Source organism: Myotis brandtii, unplaced genomic scaffold, assembly GCF_000412655.1.
Source record: "Myotis brandtii unplaced genomic scaffold, ASM41265v1 scaffold17, whole genome shotgun sequence".
Classification (NCBI taxonomy): domain Eukaryota; kingdom Metazoa; phylum Chordata; class Mammalia; order Chiroptera; family Vespertilionidae; genus Myotis; species Myotis brandtii.
The window spans coordinates 9,876,632-9,896,839 of NW_005356259.1; the positions used below are offsets into that span (position 1 = coordinate 9,876,632).

At 40.6% G+C, this 20,208-nt stretch overlaps 1 protein-coding gene across 1 annotated transcript in view; it reads left to right on the top strand.

Annotated features, from left to right (window-relative positions):
• The window catches only part of SKAP2 (src kinase associated phosphoprotein 2), a 152,924-nt gene that overhangs the window by 114,080 nt on the left and 18,636 nt on the right, over positions 1 to 20,208 (top strand). The window contains exon 10 of the mRNA XM_005862971.2: positions 17,456 to 17,533. Coding sequence (XP_005863033.1) covers positions 17,456 to 17,533 — 78 coding nt within the window. The remainder of the gene's footprint in view (positions 1 to 17,455; positions 17,534 to 20,208) is intronic.

Consider the following 20,208-nt stretch of genomic DNA (forward strand, 5'->3'; position numbering starts at 1 on the left):
GCATTCTACCAGTATGTTGACTTCTATTGAGCTGGCCACACAGGAATCGCCTGTTTACTTGGGCGTCTCTTCTGCTAGCGCCAAGCACCGGGCTTATCAGCTTTTCCCCGGCCCCTGTGGGAGCGCTGTGTGCCCGGGGTTCTGGGAATGCTCCCGCACAATGGTTTTGCATTGGTTTCTGCCAGAGCCCCAGGAGTTTCGCAGTTTTTATGTTAAATTCCTGGGCTTGGAATACCACACTTGAAGACAGTATAAATTTGGATCTCACATTGTTCAGGCTTGGGGTTTTGATTTCTCACAGGAAACCCTCTCCCTCCCCCTCTGACCACCACGTTACAGAGCCCTAGAAAGACACAAAGCTTTCTTGTGACTTCCATGGGCTGGTGGGGGTCTTACTTCCAGCTCTCTGCTCCTCATTGACTGAGGCCTTATCTTCTGGACCCATGAAGAGGTTAAAACTCCAGCCTCTACCCCACCCTGCAGATGGTCAGTATTCCCCTTTAAGTAAGGGGGAAGACATTCTGTTTCAGCTTGGTTGACCATATTGTCGGAGGTTGGATTTCTCATCATAAGTAATCAATTGTTGCAAAAACACTGCAATACTTAGCATAATTATAAGTGCTTGATTTATAAACTTTCGTTCAAGTCAAACAAAAATTTGCGTATGTACTACAGGCAAGGCTCTGTGCTAGGTGTCTAATATCGCCCATCTCTGGAGTACTAATTGGCTTTATACTCTTAATATTAATTACTTCTTGACAAGAAGAGACTTTTGTTGAACTTATAAAGGAAGAGATCTTAAATGGATGCTGAATTTATTAAGTAAATGGTCCTAAATGGCTGCTTATTACTACCTAGGGGAAAAATGACATTTGTATATACAAAGAATGACTCAAAAGTCATTTCAAGGTAGAGATCCATCCAGATCCAAATGTGCATCTTGGCTTCATAAGCCAAGAATAAAACATATTTGCATTTGAGGTTATGTCAGATGAGGTTAATGTGGTTACGTGAGAATATATCTTAAAAACAGGGTTGACATTCCAGTCAAATGAAGTCCACCTAATTTACATAATGTATTTTATTTTCTATGCCAATCAGTCATTTTTCTCTCCCAGAAAGTCAACCCAGTGTTTGCACTGTTCATTTGTGAAACTTACATGACATAAACAGCATGTGACAGAAGGTGTTTGTTATTAAGAGAGAATATCATCTCCAAGAAACTTGTCATCTGGAAACAGAAAAAATCTCACCAAGTAATTTGATTTGTATCATGGCTTTTTCACTGTTGGCCACATTTGTGACAGCTGATTTCATATTAAATGTTAGCAGTATTTTGTTTATGCTCGGATGTGCTACAGTAGGATGTAGATTTTACCCAGAACCTTCCTGGTTAGAAAGTGTAGCATTCCAGTTAAATGATAGACTTGCGGGCTAGTTATGAAGAGCATAGACATTATGTATCTAAAAAAAATTAGACTACCACCTTGGTGTCGAAACGTTGAAGTTTCACATTACCCTTGAATCTTATAAAGTTACTGTTTTTGAAGGTCAAACGTGGTAATATGTTGGGAATTTTATTTGCTTCAAAGTAATAGAAACAGTTGTTAGCAACAGTATGGCTTTTCGGAAATCATGGATATTAACATAAGTTGCATGATTATCATGAATGAGCTACGGAAATAGTTAATCTATTGCTGAAAAGAATTATTGTTGGACTTTTAATGTAGAAGCCAAATTAGAGTTTATATTTCTCATGTTCAAGAACATTGTTTTATTTGTGTTTCTTGCAGTGGCATATCATCTTATTCGTAAATTTTTGTTGTAATTTTGTTGACATCTACTTTTAAAAAGCCTAACTGGATAGTGTTGAATCTTTGGGTTTGTAAAGTATGTCTATGGTTTGTTTTGTTTTGATATGACTTTTCAATATATGAAAATACCCATGAGACGGGCTCCTGCTGAATTTTTGGTCACTATGTCGTCAGTGCTGTGAGTGCATATTGTCAGTTGTTTAAACATTGTTGAATCCACTGTGGGCCGACAAGAAGCATCTGGGAGCCAGACTTTTCCTGTGGACACATGCCAAGTAGTGTATTATATTTCCTCACGAACGTGAACTATATTGAGATGATTTTTCTTCTTGAGTTATTTTAATCCAGAAATTATTTTCCAAAGCTAAGTGAGGATCATATGATAAAATTGTTTATAGCTACCTGAATTCTGTAATAGCGGGTTGAGAATTACTTTTATTTAGCTAGAGTAGGGGAAAATAAGTCATGCAATTAAACTACATTCAGATAATTAACACTAGTCTCCTAATTAGACTGTTCAGGAAAGTTCTTATGTCATTCTTGTATTCTCTTTAAATCAATGATTTACTTTAAGGAGGGACAATAAACACTGAATGACCCTTTAATTAAGTGCTATAGTTGGGTGTGCCATTAAATATACATGTGTGATTGCATTATTTAATTACGTAGAAATAAACCCTAAATTGCATTTTAATATTTGCAATTATAGCATAACATTTATGTTAACTAAAAATGCCAGGGAAAGTTTATAAAATGCCATATTTAACTTAAAACCATCTGAACAGTTGTGGTTTGGGGATGAGAAGACAAGAACACTTTGTCCTACTGGAAAGTAGGCCAGGGGTCATTCTTGGAGCCCTGACTCTGCGTAGACTCTCGGACCCTGGGGTGGCCGGGTTTTGTCTTTCCAGCTCAAATACGATGACTCCATCTGCTACCCTGGGACACTATGGGTTAGACCTTGAAGAAGTAAGATCTGACTTACCCACCACATACACTGAAAATTCCCTGGCTCTTGTACACAAGAGCAGACATGTTGTTTATGTTGGCTTTCTTTCTAGATTCCAAGTAAGAGACGCTGCAAATGAGAGTTCAGCCTATCCCTTTAGGGGGCCAAAGTGTGTTGCTTTTTAAGCTCAAATTTTTTTTCTTACGTACTTTGAAGAACATCAAATACTATTACTGAGCAAATGTGTTGCTTTTTAAGCTCAAATTTTTTCTTACGTACTTTGAAGAACATCAAATACTATTTTGCAGGAATGAACACCAAGACCTCCATCAATGGATGTCTAGCCTCCCTTTCTTCCCCCTTCAGGTCCTACCTTACTTCTCTTCAGCAACTCCTTTCTGCAGAAATACCCTCGTTCTAGAAGATCTTTCACTTTCTATACCATATTTTCCTCTCTCATTTTCTATAACTATAACATATTTTATCAGACATTTGTCTGCATGTCAAAAAACTGCCTCTTACTTTAGAATTGAAAATGCCTTAAAATCATAATTCTGAAAGTCTCAGCACTGCCCCTTGTAGGTACATGGAAGTTTGTATTTTGAGAGTGCCATTCTCGTGTAGCGAATGAAGTGTTTTAACCTGCTGCATTTTTCATGTCTTGCTGCCGTCAGGTCTGTGTGGGACTCTGGCTGTCTTCTTCAGGATTCATCCATCTTCGGGGGCTCCCGGCTGGGACGGAAGCTGCGCTCGGCTCTGCCGGCTTCAGGGCTTGGCCTTCCTCTGTTTTCTCCTCATATTCCGTCTCTGAGAGGGAGGTGATGGGAGATGATTTTTCCATTTGCAAGCTGCCTTCCAACTGAAAGAAAAATGGAGGGGGCAAATGGCAAGCTTTCCACTTTCCGTGGCCATTACGAGCACGACTCTTCTCCTGCGTTTGTGCCGTGCACTCTATTTTTCAAGGAGCTATTTTTTTAAGACTGTCACAGTTAGCCAAGTTATTTTGTCACCGAAGATTGTTAAAAGTAAGAATATATGTCAGTGTGACATCACGAGTATTAGCTTTCTCATTAGTTGCGTGTATGGCAGTAGTTTAAAGTGCTGTTTAGTTAATGAACAAATACAGGAACAAGTGATCGATGCAAGATTTCCATCGGAGGAAAGGTGTCATGCTTCAGATTTGGGCTCTGGAGGCAGACTGCCTGGGTTCAAGTCCTGATACTACTTCTTACAGCTGTGTAATGCTGAGCAAGTTACTCAAGTATTTCTGTGCCTCCATTTCTTCATCTGTAAAATGGAAATAACAGGAATACCTTCCTCATAGGGTTTTGAGCAGGGGTCCTCAAACTTTTTAAACAGGGGGCCGAATAACAGGAATACCTTCCTCATAGGGTTTTGAGGATTGAATGAGATTTGTGTGCATAGCGGCAAGCCTGGTGCTTGGTGCAGAGTAAATCTTCAGATTGTTATTATAATCCCTACTATTATACATCTTCAATGCACAGGGCATTGTATGGGCTTCTTCACCTCATTTTATCCTCACAATAACTCTCTAACACAGGTTTTGTATTTCTGATTTCCAGATTGGAAATTGAGGTTCGGAGAGTTTAATCAGCTTGTCTGTGTTTGTTTGTACAGGTAGTAAAGCAGGGCTCTGAATCTCTGGAGCACGAGTTTTATTTGCACTTCTATAGCTCCATTGAATCTTTTGGTGTTAATAGGAGATTAATTTCTGCTTTACTAATTTCATTATAATTAATTTTACGTTAGTATTATTTAAGGAGGTGCACCTATGTTTTGACACTTAAAGGCAAGTGACATTTGAAGATACAGTGTTCTAATTAATTTACATTCTAATAACGATAGAACACAGCCATTCGACACCGATGTGAAAGAAATCCGCGGCTTTAGGTCAGTTGTCCTGGAGTGTTGTCCCAGGACCAGCAGCATGGGTGGGAACTTGTCAGAAATGCACATTCTTGTGCCCACCTGAAGCCACTGAGTCAGAAACTCTGTGGGCAGGGCCCAGCATCTGGGTTTGAACCAGCCCTCCCGGTGATTCTGAGGCCTGCTGAAGTTTGAACACCACTACTTTAGGTAAACAGCACGAGACAGGGTTATGCCAGGGATACAGGGATACAGATGTAGCTTATGATATCTCTTCCCAAACTGGAAGTTGTATATGGCAGAGGGAGCATGTGGTGGTAATAGAAAAATACAAGTGGGGCCGTTACTTGATAATTCCCCTATAAATATTCAATACTGTGTGCTCGATCCCTTCCATTCCTTAGAGTTAGGGCTTCTAAGCAGGTGGTAGGGTATTGCTTTAGGCACAGCCGATGAGTACAGCCGAGTGAGTCACCAAGAGGCACTCCCGACCCTCAGCTTCCTATGGCTGGGACACACACAGCCACGGATTGGGATGGTTAGTTTTTCTAGCAACTAAGAATCTTCAACTAAGAGGAACTGATTTAGCAACGAAGAATCTTCAACTAAGGGGAACTGATACTAAGAATATGGAGAGAAAGAAAAGCAATAAACAGTCATTACCACTGCATCTTTTTTTCTCTTCAGATACAGTGTAAGCGTGGAAGTAGCATATTGAAAAGTGAGTGAGGCCGGAGGATCTAGGGAAGTAAATAGGGAAACTGCTGCTATATCCAGATTTGATTGTAGAAAAAAAAATTAGACAAAAGCAGTTGTCATCTTAGAATCCATCATAGCCAGTGAGGAAAAACTGGCCATCAACCAGACATATTTGCCTAGACTGTAGGAAGGCACATTTCAGCAAATTCAGAGAAAGAATAGGCACAAATGTATGGTGTTAAAGACAAACAAGTATTTAAAAATGCCAATTAATCTCAAATGATCCCAATGAGGAAAAAAGGAAGATAAATGAAAAGATAGCAATGTCCTTGTGCTAGAATCTGTCCAATGAATGTAGCTTTAAAGTTACCTGTATTAACCATTGCAATGGCCAGATAACCAAAGAACATGAAAATAGCTGAAATTTGTAAAATATGCTAAGTACAATATAGTATGATTGCTATGTGGTTTTATTTGTTTTTTGAAATTCGCTAGGGGCAATAATTTAAATAAAACAATTCAGTTTCTTTCTTTCTTTTTCTTTTTCTTTTCTTTTTTGCTCCTTTTCTGTCAAGAATTATCTCCCAACTAATAAGATTGTTAAGAGGTAATAGAAGCCCAGGATGGGCATAGAGATTCTAATAGAATACCTGGCTAGCCAAAATCCATTTGGTTTTCACTCATGAGAAACACACACTTGCTCCACGTGTGTTAGGCTGTGTAATGCAAGTGTCCCCCTGGGGAGCTCACGCTGGGAGGAGGGGGTGACTGACGAATAGACAGGGTCGGAGTCCTCGGTGAGGAACGCGAATGAGGCCGGTGCTGTGGCTGCAGGAGCACGGGGGCGAGCGTGGCCAGCTGTCTGGAGGGTGTGGGAGAAGCATCCTACGTTGGGGGACGTTTGAGCCATGCCTTAAAGATGAGTAGGAATTAAGTTTGTCATCTGGCCCAGATGAACCTACATCACAAGACAGCTTGTGAATGAAGTCATTGGCCTGCTGTCACTGATTGTGAGGGGAACCTGGAGGATGAAAGGGATGTTAGACGTATGGAGTCTAGCAATTGAATTGTGAACTTTTCAAAAACAGTAAAAAATTGTAGTATCTGAAGTTGGGTTCCCTGAAGCAGACTCTGAGACAGTTGTAGGTAGAAGATTCCTGGGTGAGTCATCTTGGGAGACACCCTTGTATAAAAGTGAGGAAGGCACTGAACCAGAGGAGCTGACCCACAATGCAGCTGGGGCAGAGGCCTCAGCTGAACTTGCTTTCAGGGACCACGGGACTGGGATGACTTTTCAGGGTTGTGCCAAATTGAGGCAAAGGGGCCTGTCTTCATATCCCCACACCAGCTAATCATTGGCTCCGGGCTGTCCTCTGGGAGGGGTGTGACCTTGAGTGAGGCAATGTCCTGCTGCCAAGGGCAATTTCTAGCAGCAATGTGAGCCAGCAGCAATCTGAGTCCCCAGTTGCAGGATGGCTGTGTGGGCCCTGAAGAGGGGATCTGGGAGGAGCACCGCATTATCCCCACAGGTGTATTCTGCAATTTCTAGACAGAATTGCAGACACTTTCTAGACAGAATTTGGGGACTTTGAAGTGAACTCCAGAGAAGCTACTAAATAAGGCAGCGAAGAGTCCTGTATCATATCTAGAAGTAGTGATTACTAGAAACCAACATGGGTCCAGAGAAATAACAGATATATAACTGGACTTCAGTAAATCATTTGGCCAGGATTCTCCCAAAAGCTTTATAGATATAAAGACCATTGGATAACTGGTCATACAGCTATGCCCTAAAGGTGTTGATTAATTGATTTTATGAATGCCTTAGGGCTTAATTCTCAATATTGTCTTATCATATTAATCAATGCCTTGGATGAAGATACACAGGCAAATGCTCTCAATAGACTAAATCATGGGTCAAAGCTAACAAGGTGAAATATGATAGGATATCATACTTACTCCAAAAATCTGGTTGCACAAGAATGAGAAAGGAAAGACTTGGCTCGGCAAATGGGAAAAACACATAGGATTTTGGTCAACAGCTCAATATGAGTCAACAATGTAATGTAATTCATTCCTGAGATTGTGTGCTTTGGGAATATAAAATAATTATCAGTGTTATGGGTTAGCAGAATATCAGTTCTTCAATGTTGTGGATCAACAATGTTTAGATATTTAACTACTGTACCTTAGGATGTACAGGGTCATGATTCTCACATGAGAATCTTTACAATCTTAAAAATTACCAAGAACCCCATAAAGCTTTTGTTTATGTTTATGTATTTACTGTATTAGAAACTAAAACAGAAATATTTTAATGCTTATTAATGAATTAAAATTACAATGATAAGCACATTACATGTGAACATAAATAATGTATCTTTATGAAAAATAGCTATATTTCCCCAAAATAAGAGTAAGAAGAGTAGCATGGTTTCTATTTTTTGCAGATCTCTTGAATGTCTATCTTAATAGAAGACAATGAGAATCTCATTTTTGCTTCTGCACTCACTCTGTTGTGATGCTGTTTTAGTATAAGTACAGTCAGCATATGAAGAAAATCTAGCCTCACAGATATGTAGTAGGAAAAGGGAAGAATTTTAATAGCTTTTGCAGGTAATTGTGCATATTCTTCATTGATACTGTACTCAAACTTGACAAGGGGTAAAGGTTAGTTGCCATGTAGAATCCAAAACCATATCAGTGAACTTTTCATACTCGGTTACATTGACATTCCTGGGCCTGTCTTGTACTTGGGTAACCATGTGTGTTTTTATAACATTATTGGTCAGTTGGAAAATACCAGTTCACTACATTGGGCAGAACTCCCAAATATTGACACAATTGTGATACAATTAAAAAACCACATTCACTAACTCATCAGAAAAGTCTTCAAATACTGGGAGCTGTCAAGTTCCCAGTGGCAGATGTAAGTTTCTAAAATTCCAATTTTTACTTGAAAGCTCAAATTTGATCATTGGCACTAAACAACTGTCCGTTGTTTTCTTTGAAATAAGAAGCTGGCTTAGCCCTGGCCGGTTTGGCTCAGTGGATAGAGCGTCAGCCTGCGGACTCGGGGGTCCCAGGTTCGATTCCGGTCAAGGGCGTGTGCCTTGGTTGCGGGCACATCCCCAGTGGGGAGTGTGCAGGAGGCAGCTGATCGATGTTTCTCTCTCATCAATGTTTCTGACTCTCTATCCCTCTCCCTTCCTCTCTGTAAAAAAATCAATAAAATATATATATTTTTTTTTTTAAAAAAGAAGCTGGCTTAGTTCACTTTTGAGAAATATCTGCCAAATTCCCAAGTCTGAGTGAGCACCGTTTGTCAGTGGTTCTTTGAGTGAGAACCGTGTTCCGTGGGGAAAGGTGCGGCTTCAGCTCTCCACTCCTCTTGCACATCTGGAGATGCAGCCGAAACACTCTATCCGTTCTTCCCACTTTATCACATGGAGCATTAAAAAGACATGGACTCAAAGTGGCTATTAAATGAAAAGAATAAGATTTGCTACTTTATCAAGGACACTCTTAGGTGAACCTGGCTTGTTTGTTTCTTTTCGGTGCTAGTGCCAGGCGGTGAAGAGCACAGTGACAGTTTGGTGCCACTGCGCTGATTTATGCTGGGTGTCAGCAGTTTACCCATCATTGCATTGCAGCGTCAGTGCAAATGTTAACACAGTGAAAAAGGCAGATATCTTCATTTTATTATGGAAATAGTTTTGACCTCCTAGAACCTCCAGCCCCCCAAAAAGTAACCAGTGCTGGTGGCAGGGATGTGGAGTCATTAACGGGTGATAGTTCCTCTTGTGGGTCTGTCTGTGCTTTTGCTTTCTTGGGTTCCTGAAAGGTTAGGGCGCACTGCCTGTGAGGGGACGAGTGTGTCTGCATAAGCCAATGGAGGAGGCCAGAGCCAAGGCCTGAGACACGGAGCTCTGTATCGATAGCTCTGCTTTTCCCCCTAAGGTTGGAGTAGACAGTTGTAGGTCCTTATACAACAGCCACGTTACAATGAAATGACCTTAATACCAACCTATCCATCATTAGATGGTATTTTTTTTTTACAGATTAAATTTTAAAACAAACCAAACTCTAAGTTGAGATTAAATATTTTACTTTCTGAAAAGGGATTCAAAACAGTTTATAATGGGATACATATACATTTGGGATATTCTTATTTAAATTGAGAATAAAGAAAATCCAGAAACTGAATGAAGGTTCTGGAAAGATGTTCATCATGGTCATGGATAGATAGGTCTTGGATGATTTTTAAGCATTTTTATTTTTGCTTGTCTCTATTTTCTGACCTTCGGCAATGAACAGATACGATTCTTCATAACAAGAACAGTATAAAAAGGTTAAGTTTTTTTAAAAAAAGAACTTACCTGTAGCAAACTATAATCATGCCAGAAACCCTGAGCCAGGTAGCAGTTACTCTGAGGAGTAATTTTATTTGAACTTTCTTGGGTTAAAAGAATTTTAATGTTGCAGAATTTAATTAAAAACCTACGAATTTGAGCTTTAAAATATAGCTGGAGGCATTTTATGCTGTCGCGGATAGTGGGTTTTATACACTGGGATGGGAAGGCGCCACGTGCCGTACCTGCCCTGGTCCAGACTCTTTAGGGGGAGGCTCATGGTCTGACTCACAGTTGCTCTGACAGAGTCTGGCCTATTAAAATCTTACCTTGAACCCGTGTGCTTTCTTTGCCTGTCGTAGTTGCCTGTAGGTGATCAAGTCCACATAAGACAGCTCCTGAGTAGGCAGGTCCTTCCGGAGCAGCCGCGGGCTTGCTTAGAAATGTGTGCCCTGGGTGTGGCATGGAAGGTAGTGCAGGGAGAGGAGAGCCTGGTGCAGGTTGCGCGGCCTTGGTCCAGTCACCCAACTCCCCCAGTCCATTTCCCCTGGAAGGAAGGAAGGAAGGAAGGAAGGAAGGAAGGGCGGCCTTGGTCCAGTCACCCAACTCCCCCAGTCCGTTTCCCCTGGAAGGAAGGAAGGAAGAATGGGAGGGAGGGAGGGAGCGAGGGAGGGAGGGAGGAAGGGGAATTATATCTCAGGTTTTTCCCAAGTTCTTCCCCTGAGCCTGTCAAGTGAGGTCCTTGCTTGAATTTGAGGTTTTGCCTGATGTTAGTAAGTTTAATATCTGTAAAAAATAATTATTTTTGTACTTTGAGTCATGTACAAAGTATTAATTTTAATATAGGACAGAAATTTACTATAACCTAATGGCATTCTTTCTTGCTTTTGAAATGCAGTGTTAAACCCTACAAGAATAAATGTCAAAGTTGAAAATTAGACTGTATGATTGCACAACTATTGCTTATTTTGTTGCCTTTTATATCACATTCACTTTCTTGGTTGCTAAATTAATATATGGTTGCAAAACACCTTGCTCCTAAGATTAATAACTTGATATTGCATGCTAATTGTGCACTTTTTTTCTCCTGAGAAATCTGATTATCTCATTGTCCTCCCCAAATCCTTTTGCAAAGTGCCAGGGGATAGACATTCTCTCTACAAAGATGACACTGAGCATTAGAGACAGTGTCAACATCACATGAGTAACTAGAACTTGAACAATAGGCCTGTTTGCCTAGTTTCTAGAAACGTAAACATGAAGTTTTAATAATACTAAGAGGCACATGTTTTTGTCTTTATAAAAGTATATTTATTGTTGCTGTAAATTATGTCAATCTATTAGATAGATGAAAACTCTTTAGAAATGTCATATTTGAAATTACCAGGCCCTTAAGGAAATCACTTTTCCTCATTGTCATAATTTGAATTCCCTTGTCCATACCCCCTGACCTCCACTCTTCCACTTTGCCAACCCTTCCAGCAGCTTCACAGCATGCCCAGGTCTGGAGAGAGAAGAGGGGGCGAAACCATTTGTGTAAATCCTTCCTGCATTGCTCCCTCTTTCACACGGTGCTGCTAGGACTAGCCAGAGGTGTCTTTGGTTCCCCATCCGTCCGTTCCGTCTTCTCCTGCTCAGGGACATCTTGCTTGCAAGGCCCCGTACCCGAGCCCTCGATGAAATGTGCAGAGTAGCCTGTTGCTCTGCAACGTAGGTGAACTTCTTTCAGATCTTTGCTTGTAGAAAGCCTCAACTTTACCATCTACATTTAACCACGATTTCCTTCTTGAAATTAAGTGAGAAAGAAAAGCTGTCTGGCCTAGAAGTAAATCCATTTTCAATTACAAGTTTACATTAGAGACATTTCCAAAACTTCAAACACTGTGTGCTGGCTTCAGGAGCGTTGGAGCCTGTGGAGCGTTAGAGGTGCGGAGGGAGAGCCAGGAGAATAGAAAGGAGAAGGTACAGGTTCGGGCATCCCAAGTTGAAATTAAGTGATCTCTAAAAGGATCACTTAACCCAAAATATACTTCAGGTGCAGTGCTTATGTGAAAATGTTTTCCAAGTTCGTAGACAGCCAGTATTTGAATGAAACTTTAGAAACCGATCCATCTATAAACTGAAGATTTTAATGGAAATCAAGGAAGTGGCACTGTGACTCTAAGAGCTGGGGCTTTCGAGGCACGGAACCCAGTTCAAGTCCTAGCTGTTGTTCTAACTAGACATGGGGACCTGGACAAGTTAGACAAGCTCCGTAAATTTCATTTTTGCATCCATAAAATGATGGTAAAGGCACCTGTTATTACCCTATAGAATTGTTAGGAGAATTTGGTTATATAATGGATACAAGTGCATCTAAATGTATGAACATGTAAGTCATAAATATTAACTTCTTGAGACAAATATATGGTCACATAATCAAATGAAGCTGGACAGGTTGAGATCTAAACCCAAACTTTATTTCAGAGCATAACTTTTGATTCTGTGTTTTATGTCTTTTAAAATACATTGTAATTCTGTAGAGCTTTTTTCTAAAGGTATTTAGTGTGAAAGGTGATCATTGTGTGAGTCAAATTTTTTTTTATGTTGCCGTCCTCTTCTCCCTGGAAAACATGATGAAATAGAGACAGACTTGTAGATACAGGGAACAGACTGACAGCTGTCAGAGGGGAGGGGAGTTGGGAGACTTGGTGAAAAAGGTGAAGGGATTAATAAAAACAAAACAACAACAAAACACCTCATAGACACAGACTACAGTATGGTGATTTCCGGAGGGAAAGGGGGTTAGGGGAGGGACGCAAGGGTAAAGGGGGGATAAGTGGTGATGGAAGGAGACTTGACTTGGCGTGGTGAACATACAATACAATATACAGGTGATGTGTTATAGATGTGTACACCTGCCAATGTCAGCCCGATAAATTCAATAAAAGTTGTTTTTTTAAAATCAATCCCAGCCCTGATGTGAACATCACACACCCTAGCTTTCCCTAACAAATTGTCTTTTGCCTTTTTATATCAGTTACATGGGTCATTCGCTTCGTGTTGTTGTTGTTTATCCTTACAAAAAGAATATTAGTAAACCAGAAATAGCCATTTTGTAAAACCTGCATAGCTAGACAGATTTGTGATCCTTATTAGGGTAATAATCCATCCGTTATGGAACTGGATCAATTTGTAAATTCAATTGATTAATCTAGCAGGAGGAAAAAAAAGGTCTTGACTTTTCCCATAGTAAGCATTTCCTCAAATGGTCATCATCCTAAAAAGATTTGGGAAAACTCATTTCTCTGCTATTCTTCCTCTCTTCACTCCACTCAGAAAGAAGGCTCAGTGTGTGTTAAAAAGACGAGTGAGAGTGGAGTTCAAGCTTTGGATGCTGTTGAGTCTACTTGCTCCTGGAGGTTCCATATTTTTGACAGGATTTAATGTTAAAACCTTTCGGTGACTACAGAACATTTCTGATCCTCATTGATTAGTTTAGTAAACGCAGAACTATATTTGAATTATATTCTGCAATTTCACTTTATTATTTTCATCTTCTCTGATAAAATCTCCTGCTGATCCCTCTAACAATGTGTGATTGGAATAATAACTTCACATGTTGAAGAGTTTGTGCTGCAGCTGAGAGGCATGTAAATACAAGCTGCTTATTTGCAAGAAGCTTCCAGATTTGCAATATGATTGCTATGGAAACCACATAATGAAAACCTTATAACCATCTGTGTGGTTTGATGGATTTTACTGCATAGCTGAGCTGTTTTTGTTTACTGTTATTAAAGTGTTGAATGGAATATATTAACCCACAAATGTTGACTATTTGAGGTATTAATTAGTATTGTATAATGACATCATGCCTCAACACCAAAACAAAATATGTTGAATAATAAACCTAAATAAAACATGTGTTTCTATTTCTAATATGTTGTGAAGGTGATTGTTATCTAGAATTTTAGTCACTTGTCCTTATATATATTTTTGAGTGGTGTTCTGTTAATAAATGCATATAGTAGAATTTATTTTCATGATTTTTGAATCCATCTGTTCACTCAGTATTTATTGGACATCTCCCTTGTATCATATTCTATTCAAGATTCAATCTGAGTTTTTTTATCCCTAAGATTAAAACACACACACACACACACACACACACCAGATTTGATTTTGTTGTCGTTTACATGGAAGCTGTTTTATTGTTAGATCAAGATGAAATGAGTTGTTTAAACATTGTGAAGAAAAAAATTACTGTATGAAACACAGAAGGCTTTGACCTAAAAATATCAGTCCTAGGTTCAAAATGAAGTGTTTTTAATGAGCATCTGATCCTCTAAAATACTGCTTACTAAACATCTCACATTGATTTCAATTTACATACTTATAGTAAATATTGATATTTAAGTAAATATTTTTAATATCATTCTGGTAATTTAAAAATACACTGTGCATATGATAGGCACTTAAATTTTACTAAAATAATAATACATTCATAGCAATAAATTCCAACTTGTTAACTTTGCTAAGAGCCAGGTTTTCATTTAATTATTATAAATACTTTCTGTGATTTCTCAACACTGACTTTGGGTGGTGAGTCTAAATCCCATAGTCTCTCCTTAAGAGCCAAGAATGCTGCTTCCAATATTGAGGGGGTTATGGCTTTTGATTGAAGACAAGTGCCCTTAACTATTTTTGAATTTACTTCTTACTTATTGCATTTGTGACCAAATTGGAAGAGAGGGAGTGCTGGGGGAAGAGCAAGTGTGAAAAGTAAGGAAAGTTTTCTTTCACCTTCAAAAATATTCACTACCTGTAAAATGAGTAGGTTAGGCTAAATGACTCTAACTGTCCCTAATATCCTTAAAATTTGATGAAAACATTCCGAACACCCTAAGGGCCAGTGTGGTAACTAGTCCTTGAGGTTTGGCAAAAGTGAGAACTGTTGTTGGAGAAACGTTTTATTAGGTCTTTTATGTATTAACTAGAGGCTCAATGCACGAAATTCATGCACTGGGGGGGTTGTCCCTCAGCCCAGCCTGCACCCTCTCCAATCTGGGACTGCTGGCTCCCAACCGCTCACCTGCCTGCCTGCCTGCCTGCCTGAATGCCCCTAACCACTTCTGCCTGCCAGCCTGATCACCCCCTAACCACTCCCCTGCCAGCCTGATTGATGCCTAACTGTTCCCCTACCGGCCTGATCTCCCCCAACTGCCCTCCCTGCCAGCCCACTTGCCCCCAACTGCCCTCCCCTGCCGGCCCACTTGCCCCCAACTGCCCTCCCCTGATGGCCCGGTCACCCCTCATGACTAATTAGCATATCTGATCATGACCGTGAGGGCTTCATGACCAATTTGCATATTATCCTTTTATTAGTATAGATTATTACTTGACTGAACAATATTAAATTGCCAATGTTAAGTTCAACTTACTATGTATAAGGTACCAAATATTTCCAGCTGTTCCTTATGTTGGAGCTTTTATTATTTTGTTTGAACTGAGTTACAAAAATTCGAAACAGTTGTAGTTGTCTTATAAGCACAGCAGTTCCCAACCTTGATTTAAATGTTGATTTTTATTAATCACCACTTTAAAATTTGCATGCATCTTCTACATTTGCATGTGCCATCCTGACCCTTCTACCCACCTCTCCAGTTGCCCCTGGCCATTTCCTCTGGGTCACCCCACCAGCATATTCAATCTCTCATGTCAGAAACACAACTCCTTGTGTTTCCTCAGCAAAATAGCTTAGCTCAGCTATTCTCCTCTTAGTAATGATGTTCCATTTCTCAGTTCACTCAGCTCAAAACCTCAGCCATCCTCGGTTGCTCTCTTTCCCCCTTTAGCCCTCCACCTCCAGTCAGGCTCAAAGTTTATCAATCCCAGTTCCTTTACCCCTCACGACCATCTCCTCTCCATTTCCTCTGCCCCTTCAGTTCAGCACTTCCTTCCCCTCAGCCAGACTCCGAGCGTCTCTCCCCCACCCCCCTGCTCCAGAATCTAACACAGTGGGATCAGATGGCTATTCCTGAAGCATAACTTCAGTCCTGTCCTTTCTTTGCTCAAAAATCTTCTGGAGCTCATATCGCCCACCAAGTACAAGTCTGAGTCCACAGCAGAATGTTCACGGCCCTTCAACGATTGGCCCAAACTCCCCGCATTGTCTCCCATCCGACCCTCTCCCTCTGAGTGCCATGTTCTTCGGCTAAAATGAATATGATGGTGTCTTGTTCTTTTGTTTATGCCTTTCTGTCTGGAAATTTTCTCCTCCCCGTCTCTCATTCAGATTCTCTCCTTCGCTCAGAGCCTTCATGGTATTCCCCTGTGGGGCACTTTCTTCTCTGCCCTCCTTCATGCCTGGGCCTCACATGTCAGGTTGTATGCCCCATCCCATTTCCCTTTAGATTCTGTCTTCTGACTCTCTAGGCCAGCGGTTCTCAACCTGTGGGTCGCAACCCCTTTGGCGGTCGAACGACCCTTTCACAGGGGTCGCCTAAGACCATCCTGCATATCAGATATTTACATTACGATTCATAACAGTAGCAACATTACAGTTATGAAGTAGCAATGAAAATAATTTTATGGTTGGGTCACAACATGAGGAACTATATTTACAGGGCCAGAAGGTTGAGAACCACTGCTCTAGGTTGTCAGCTTCCTCAAGGCAGATGCTCCCTACGTCCTTGCCTCCCTGGCAGAATCTGTCTCTTGCATGTGGTTAATTCTCAAGGAAGAGTTATTGGTTGAATTATTTAATAGTCATAATAGTTATATTTCTATATTTTACATATTTTTCTTTAAAGTTTTGGATTTTTTTCTGTGAAGTTATGATTCTTTTTGAACCCACTTTTTTTTTTGCATGCCATTTCATTCATATGCCCTGCCTTAAATATTTCTAAATTGTATATAAATCCTTAGGTGAGGAAAGTGGTAATGTAATAAATGCTTCTTTGATGTAAAGGCATTAAATAGTCTGTTGACTCTGTTAAAAACTGTTCTCATTTCATCTTACCATAATCCTTCCTGTAGCTGGAGAACATGTGGTGGGAGAGTGTGGGAATAGGTAAGGCGCTTGATATGTGCACGATAAGGAACATGGACTTTATGATCACAATCCTAAGTTTGAATAACAAAAATTAGAAATTGCTTTACCTTTTCCAGTCTCAGTTTAGTCACCTGAAAAATGAGGATTGAAGAAGTATTTATCTATGAAATCTTTCATGTGCTGTAGTGTATGACACATAGCAGGTTCCCGGTATAATTGGGGGCCTTGAAGGGTAAGGATCCTTCTAGTGTTGTTCTCTGAGATCCAGTGAGAAGACCTATGAAGTCTGTGATACTCAATAAATGATTTTTACATCACACATTTCTCTCTGCTACGATGATGTTTTAGGGACCATGGTTTTATCTGTGGTTCTCCTGCCCCAGGTTAATGTGGTCTGTGTAGTACTGGGTATCATTTTACTGGATGTCAGGGCTTTTCTGGATCTGAGATCATCCCAGATGAGTTTCTATAAGTATTTAAAACAATGAAGCACTGGTACAGATCTCATATTCTATTAAGCCAACCGGTAAGGTTGCTATTTGGAGGTTTATTGGTTCAGCTTTAGATTATTGAAAAAGGAATGTGAATGTGGAATGATTTCCTTCTTTGAAAAGGAATCGTTGTGTTATAAACTTTGAATTTTGCTCTTCAGATGGGGTGAGTCCTGTACTGTTATCCCGAGAAAACCCTTCAGTGAGCCGTTTATGTTGTTTATTTACAGACGAGGAAGAGGACGCTGCGCCCGGGAAAGCGGAGGAGCAGAGGAAGATGAGTCAGGACAGCGGTCATCACAGCACAGGTACTGGCCGCAGAGCCTCCCGAGGACGCTTGTCTTGGTTGTGTTCACTTTCTCGCCGCTCCGAAGGCGTTCACACAGCTCCCCAAGCTGGGCTCCTTCGGTCTGGATATCTTATGGCTGAGAAGCTGCTTAGCCCCATTTAGGATGCGTGAAAACCACTTGAGAAGGATTTATAAAGTAAGCCAATTTATACAAGGTATTCCTTCCTGAATTACTTTGTAATGACTCAATTAGCTTTCATTTCTGCACAAAGGAGATTTAGTTGCATAAATTAGCTTATCATCATTGAGGAAGTGTCACTGCTAAAGGACAGCTTATAGATACAACATGCAGTTGCTGTCAAACCTATAAGAATGTAATATAGACATCTGTGTATACTTTGTGCCTGAGCAGAACAGACTTCTGCCATTCAGAGACTAACAGGGGACAACAAGTTGCCCAGGGGACTGGCAATGTAGACATCTCTGAAAAGGTCAACTTGACACAGGCTCTGACAATCGACCCGCAGCTCTGTCTTCTTTGATAAAAATCAGATAAACTTAAGACCGCTAATTGATCTGCAGCCTGTTTAAATGTTGGCCATGCATATCTTCATTGCATATGATTAACACGGAAAGCGAACGAACTGGGTAAGAAATGCCAGGGTCCAGTGACAGCAGCTTAAAAACCACAAAAGGACACCGTTGGCCGACAGGTCTGGGAAGGAGGGTCCCCTTATCCATGTCCACTTGCCACGCCGCCCCGAGCACTAATTATGACCGAGGCTGGAAAAATAACCACACGTGCTGTGCAGAGAACCACATGATACGGGCAGCTGCTCTCGCTGTTTGTTATTTCCAAACAGCGGGAGATAAACCCTGTCTGTGGCGCAAGCATGAGGTGAGTTTTGATAAGCCAGCAATTATTTTACACGACAGAAGAGAAGGACAGCGTCTTATCAGGACTTCAGCCTCTTCATAGCCACATGTCAGCGGGGCAAGGCCTGCCCTATCGTCCCATGTCCGGTGAGAGCTGTAGTTGGGGTCACCTTCCCCTCTCTGATCCGTCCATACATCACTCTTTCAAGCTGTCACAGGCAGGGTGGACAAGGAGTGTGTGTTCAGGAAGTCGCTCTCCAGAGTCCTTCCGACGGCGACATGTGGAAAGGAAACGCGGCCTGGTTTCCGGCCCCGGCAGGAAGGCAGGAGCAGGTTGCTGCGGAAGGTTGGGGTTTGCTTTTGTCAGAAAGGAAGTGAGGCCGGAGTCAGGAGCTGTTAGCACTCAGGCCCCGTGAAGCGCAGCCATAAAACACAGGCGGGGTGAAGCCTTGAGGACCACGCTCAATAGTCATTTAAGGAGATATGTTTTATTATGTGTCACAAGGCCTCCGCCGAAAGCATGTCGCTTCCTTTTTAAAGATTTCAATGCAGGTGTAGAATGAAGACGCATATAGCTATTCTTTCCACAAAGATATGTATTTTGGCTTAAAGCACTTGTATTTTTCAAAAGCCTTTGGTAGCAACTATCTCCCAAATGTTTGCCTCTGAGGGAAGGGGAAAAATCAGGCTTTCCTCCGAGGAATGCATTCAGCAGGCCCAGTTCCTCGTGCAATAGCCATATATTAGCACTGCAATAATTCTTATCTCTGGTGACATGAAATTCTTTTCAAGCAACAGTTTCCATGCTTTCGCGTCGGGGCGACCTTTGCTCTCCGAGGCTGGCTAGGAGGTAACCCTAGAAGTTTGTTTGCCGTGCAGGGCAGCGAGCTGACAAGGGTATTACTATCTTGTTGCGCACCGCATGATGTGAACTTCTAACCTTGCTCAAGAATGTTATATATTTCTCACATTGACTGATTTTACTAAAAAAAAAAAAATCAGACTAATGTAAAATACATAAGTGAAAACAAAATTAATCACGGATTCCTTACGAGTTCTTTCATGTTCATGCTTCTGTATCTTGCTTATGTTATTATACATATCCTAAAGATTCCATTTTTTGAACAATATGCTTACCTTTCTAAAGTTGCTTTTTAACTTATACCACTAAAGGAGAGATTCTACATTATTTTATTATTGTATATTTCATCCATTGTCATCACATTTAAAACCTTTTCATTTTTCGCAAAAGTATCTCCAACGTTTAGTTTATAAGTTTCATAATAATTTTGCTCTTAATACCCAATGACCTGTTTTTGTATTTTTGAAAAAGCAGGAGCAAGTATATTGTTTAAATCTGTCACAGGCTGGCTAATTTAGATTTTTTTTTCTTTCTTTTTTAACCATTCACGCCTCTCAGGACAAGAAGCATAAATAATGAGATGATTTTTTTTTTTTGTAATTTTTAAAACATAGATCATGATGTGGATGGAATAGAAAAACCAATCCGTGCGGTAAAGACAGCTAAGCAGATTGTATTCTGAATGTATGCCTATCTGTGGTTTATGACATGATGCTTCACCCCGTGTCCTGTTGTTTTTTAAAAAACATACTTTCCCTGGATGCGTTTTCTGAGTGTAGGTGAGCAGGGTTCCTTCCGTGAGCCGACGGTGCTTCTGAGGCCACGTCTAGGCACAATTTCTTGGTGTCTGTTTAGCCACAATGAAAATTTTAAAAAGTAAACCAGAGCAGCAAGGAACAAGACGAGCCCTACTTTTATGTCTAGAATTGATACCAAGGATCCGAGCATTACTTTCC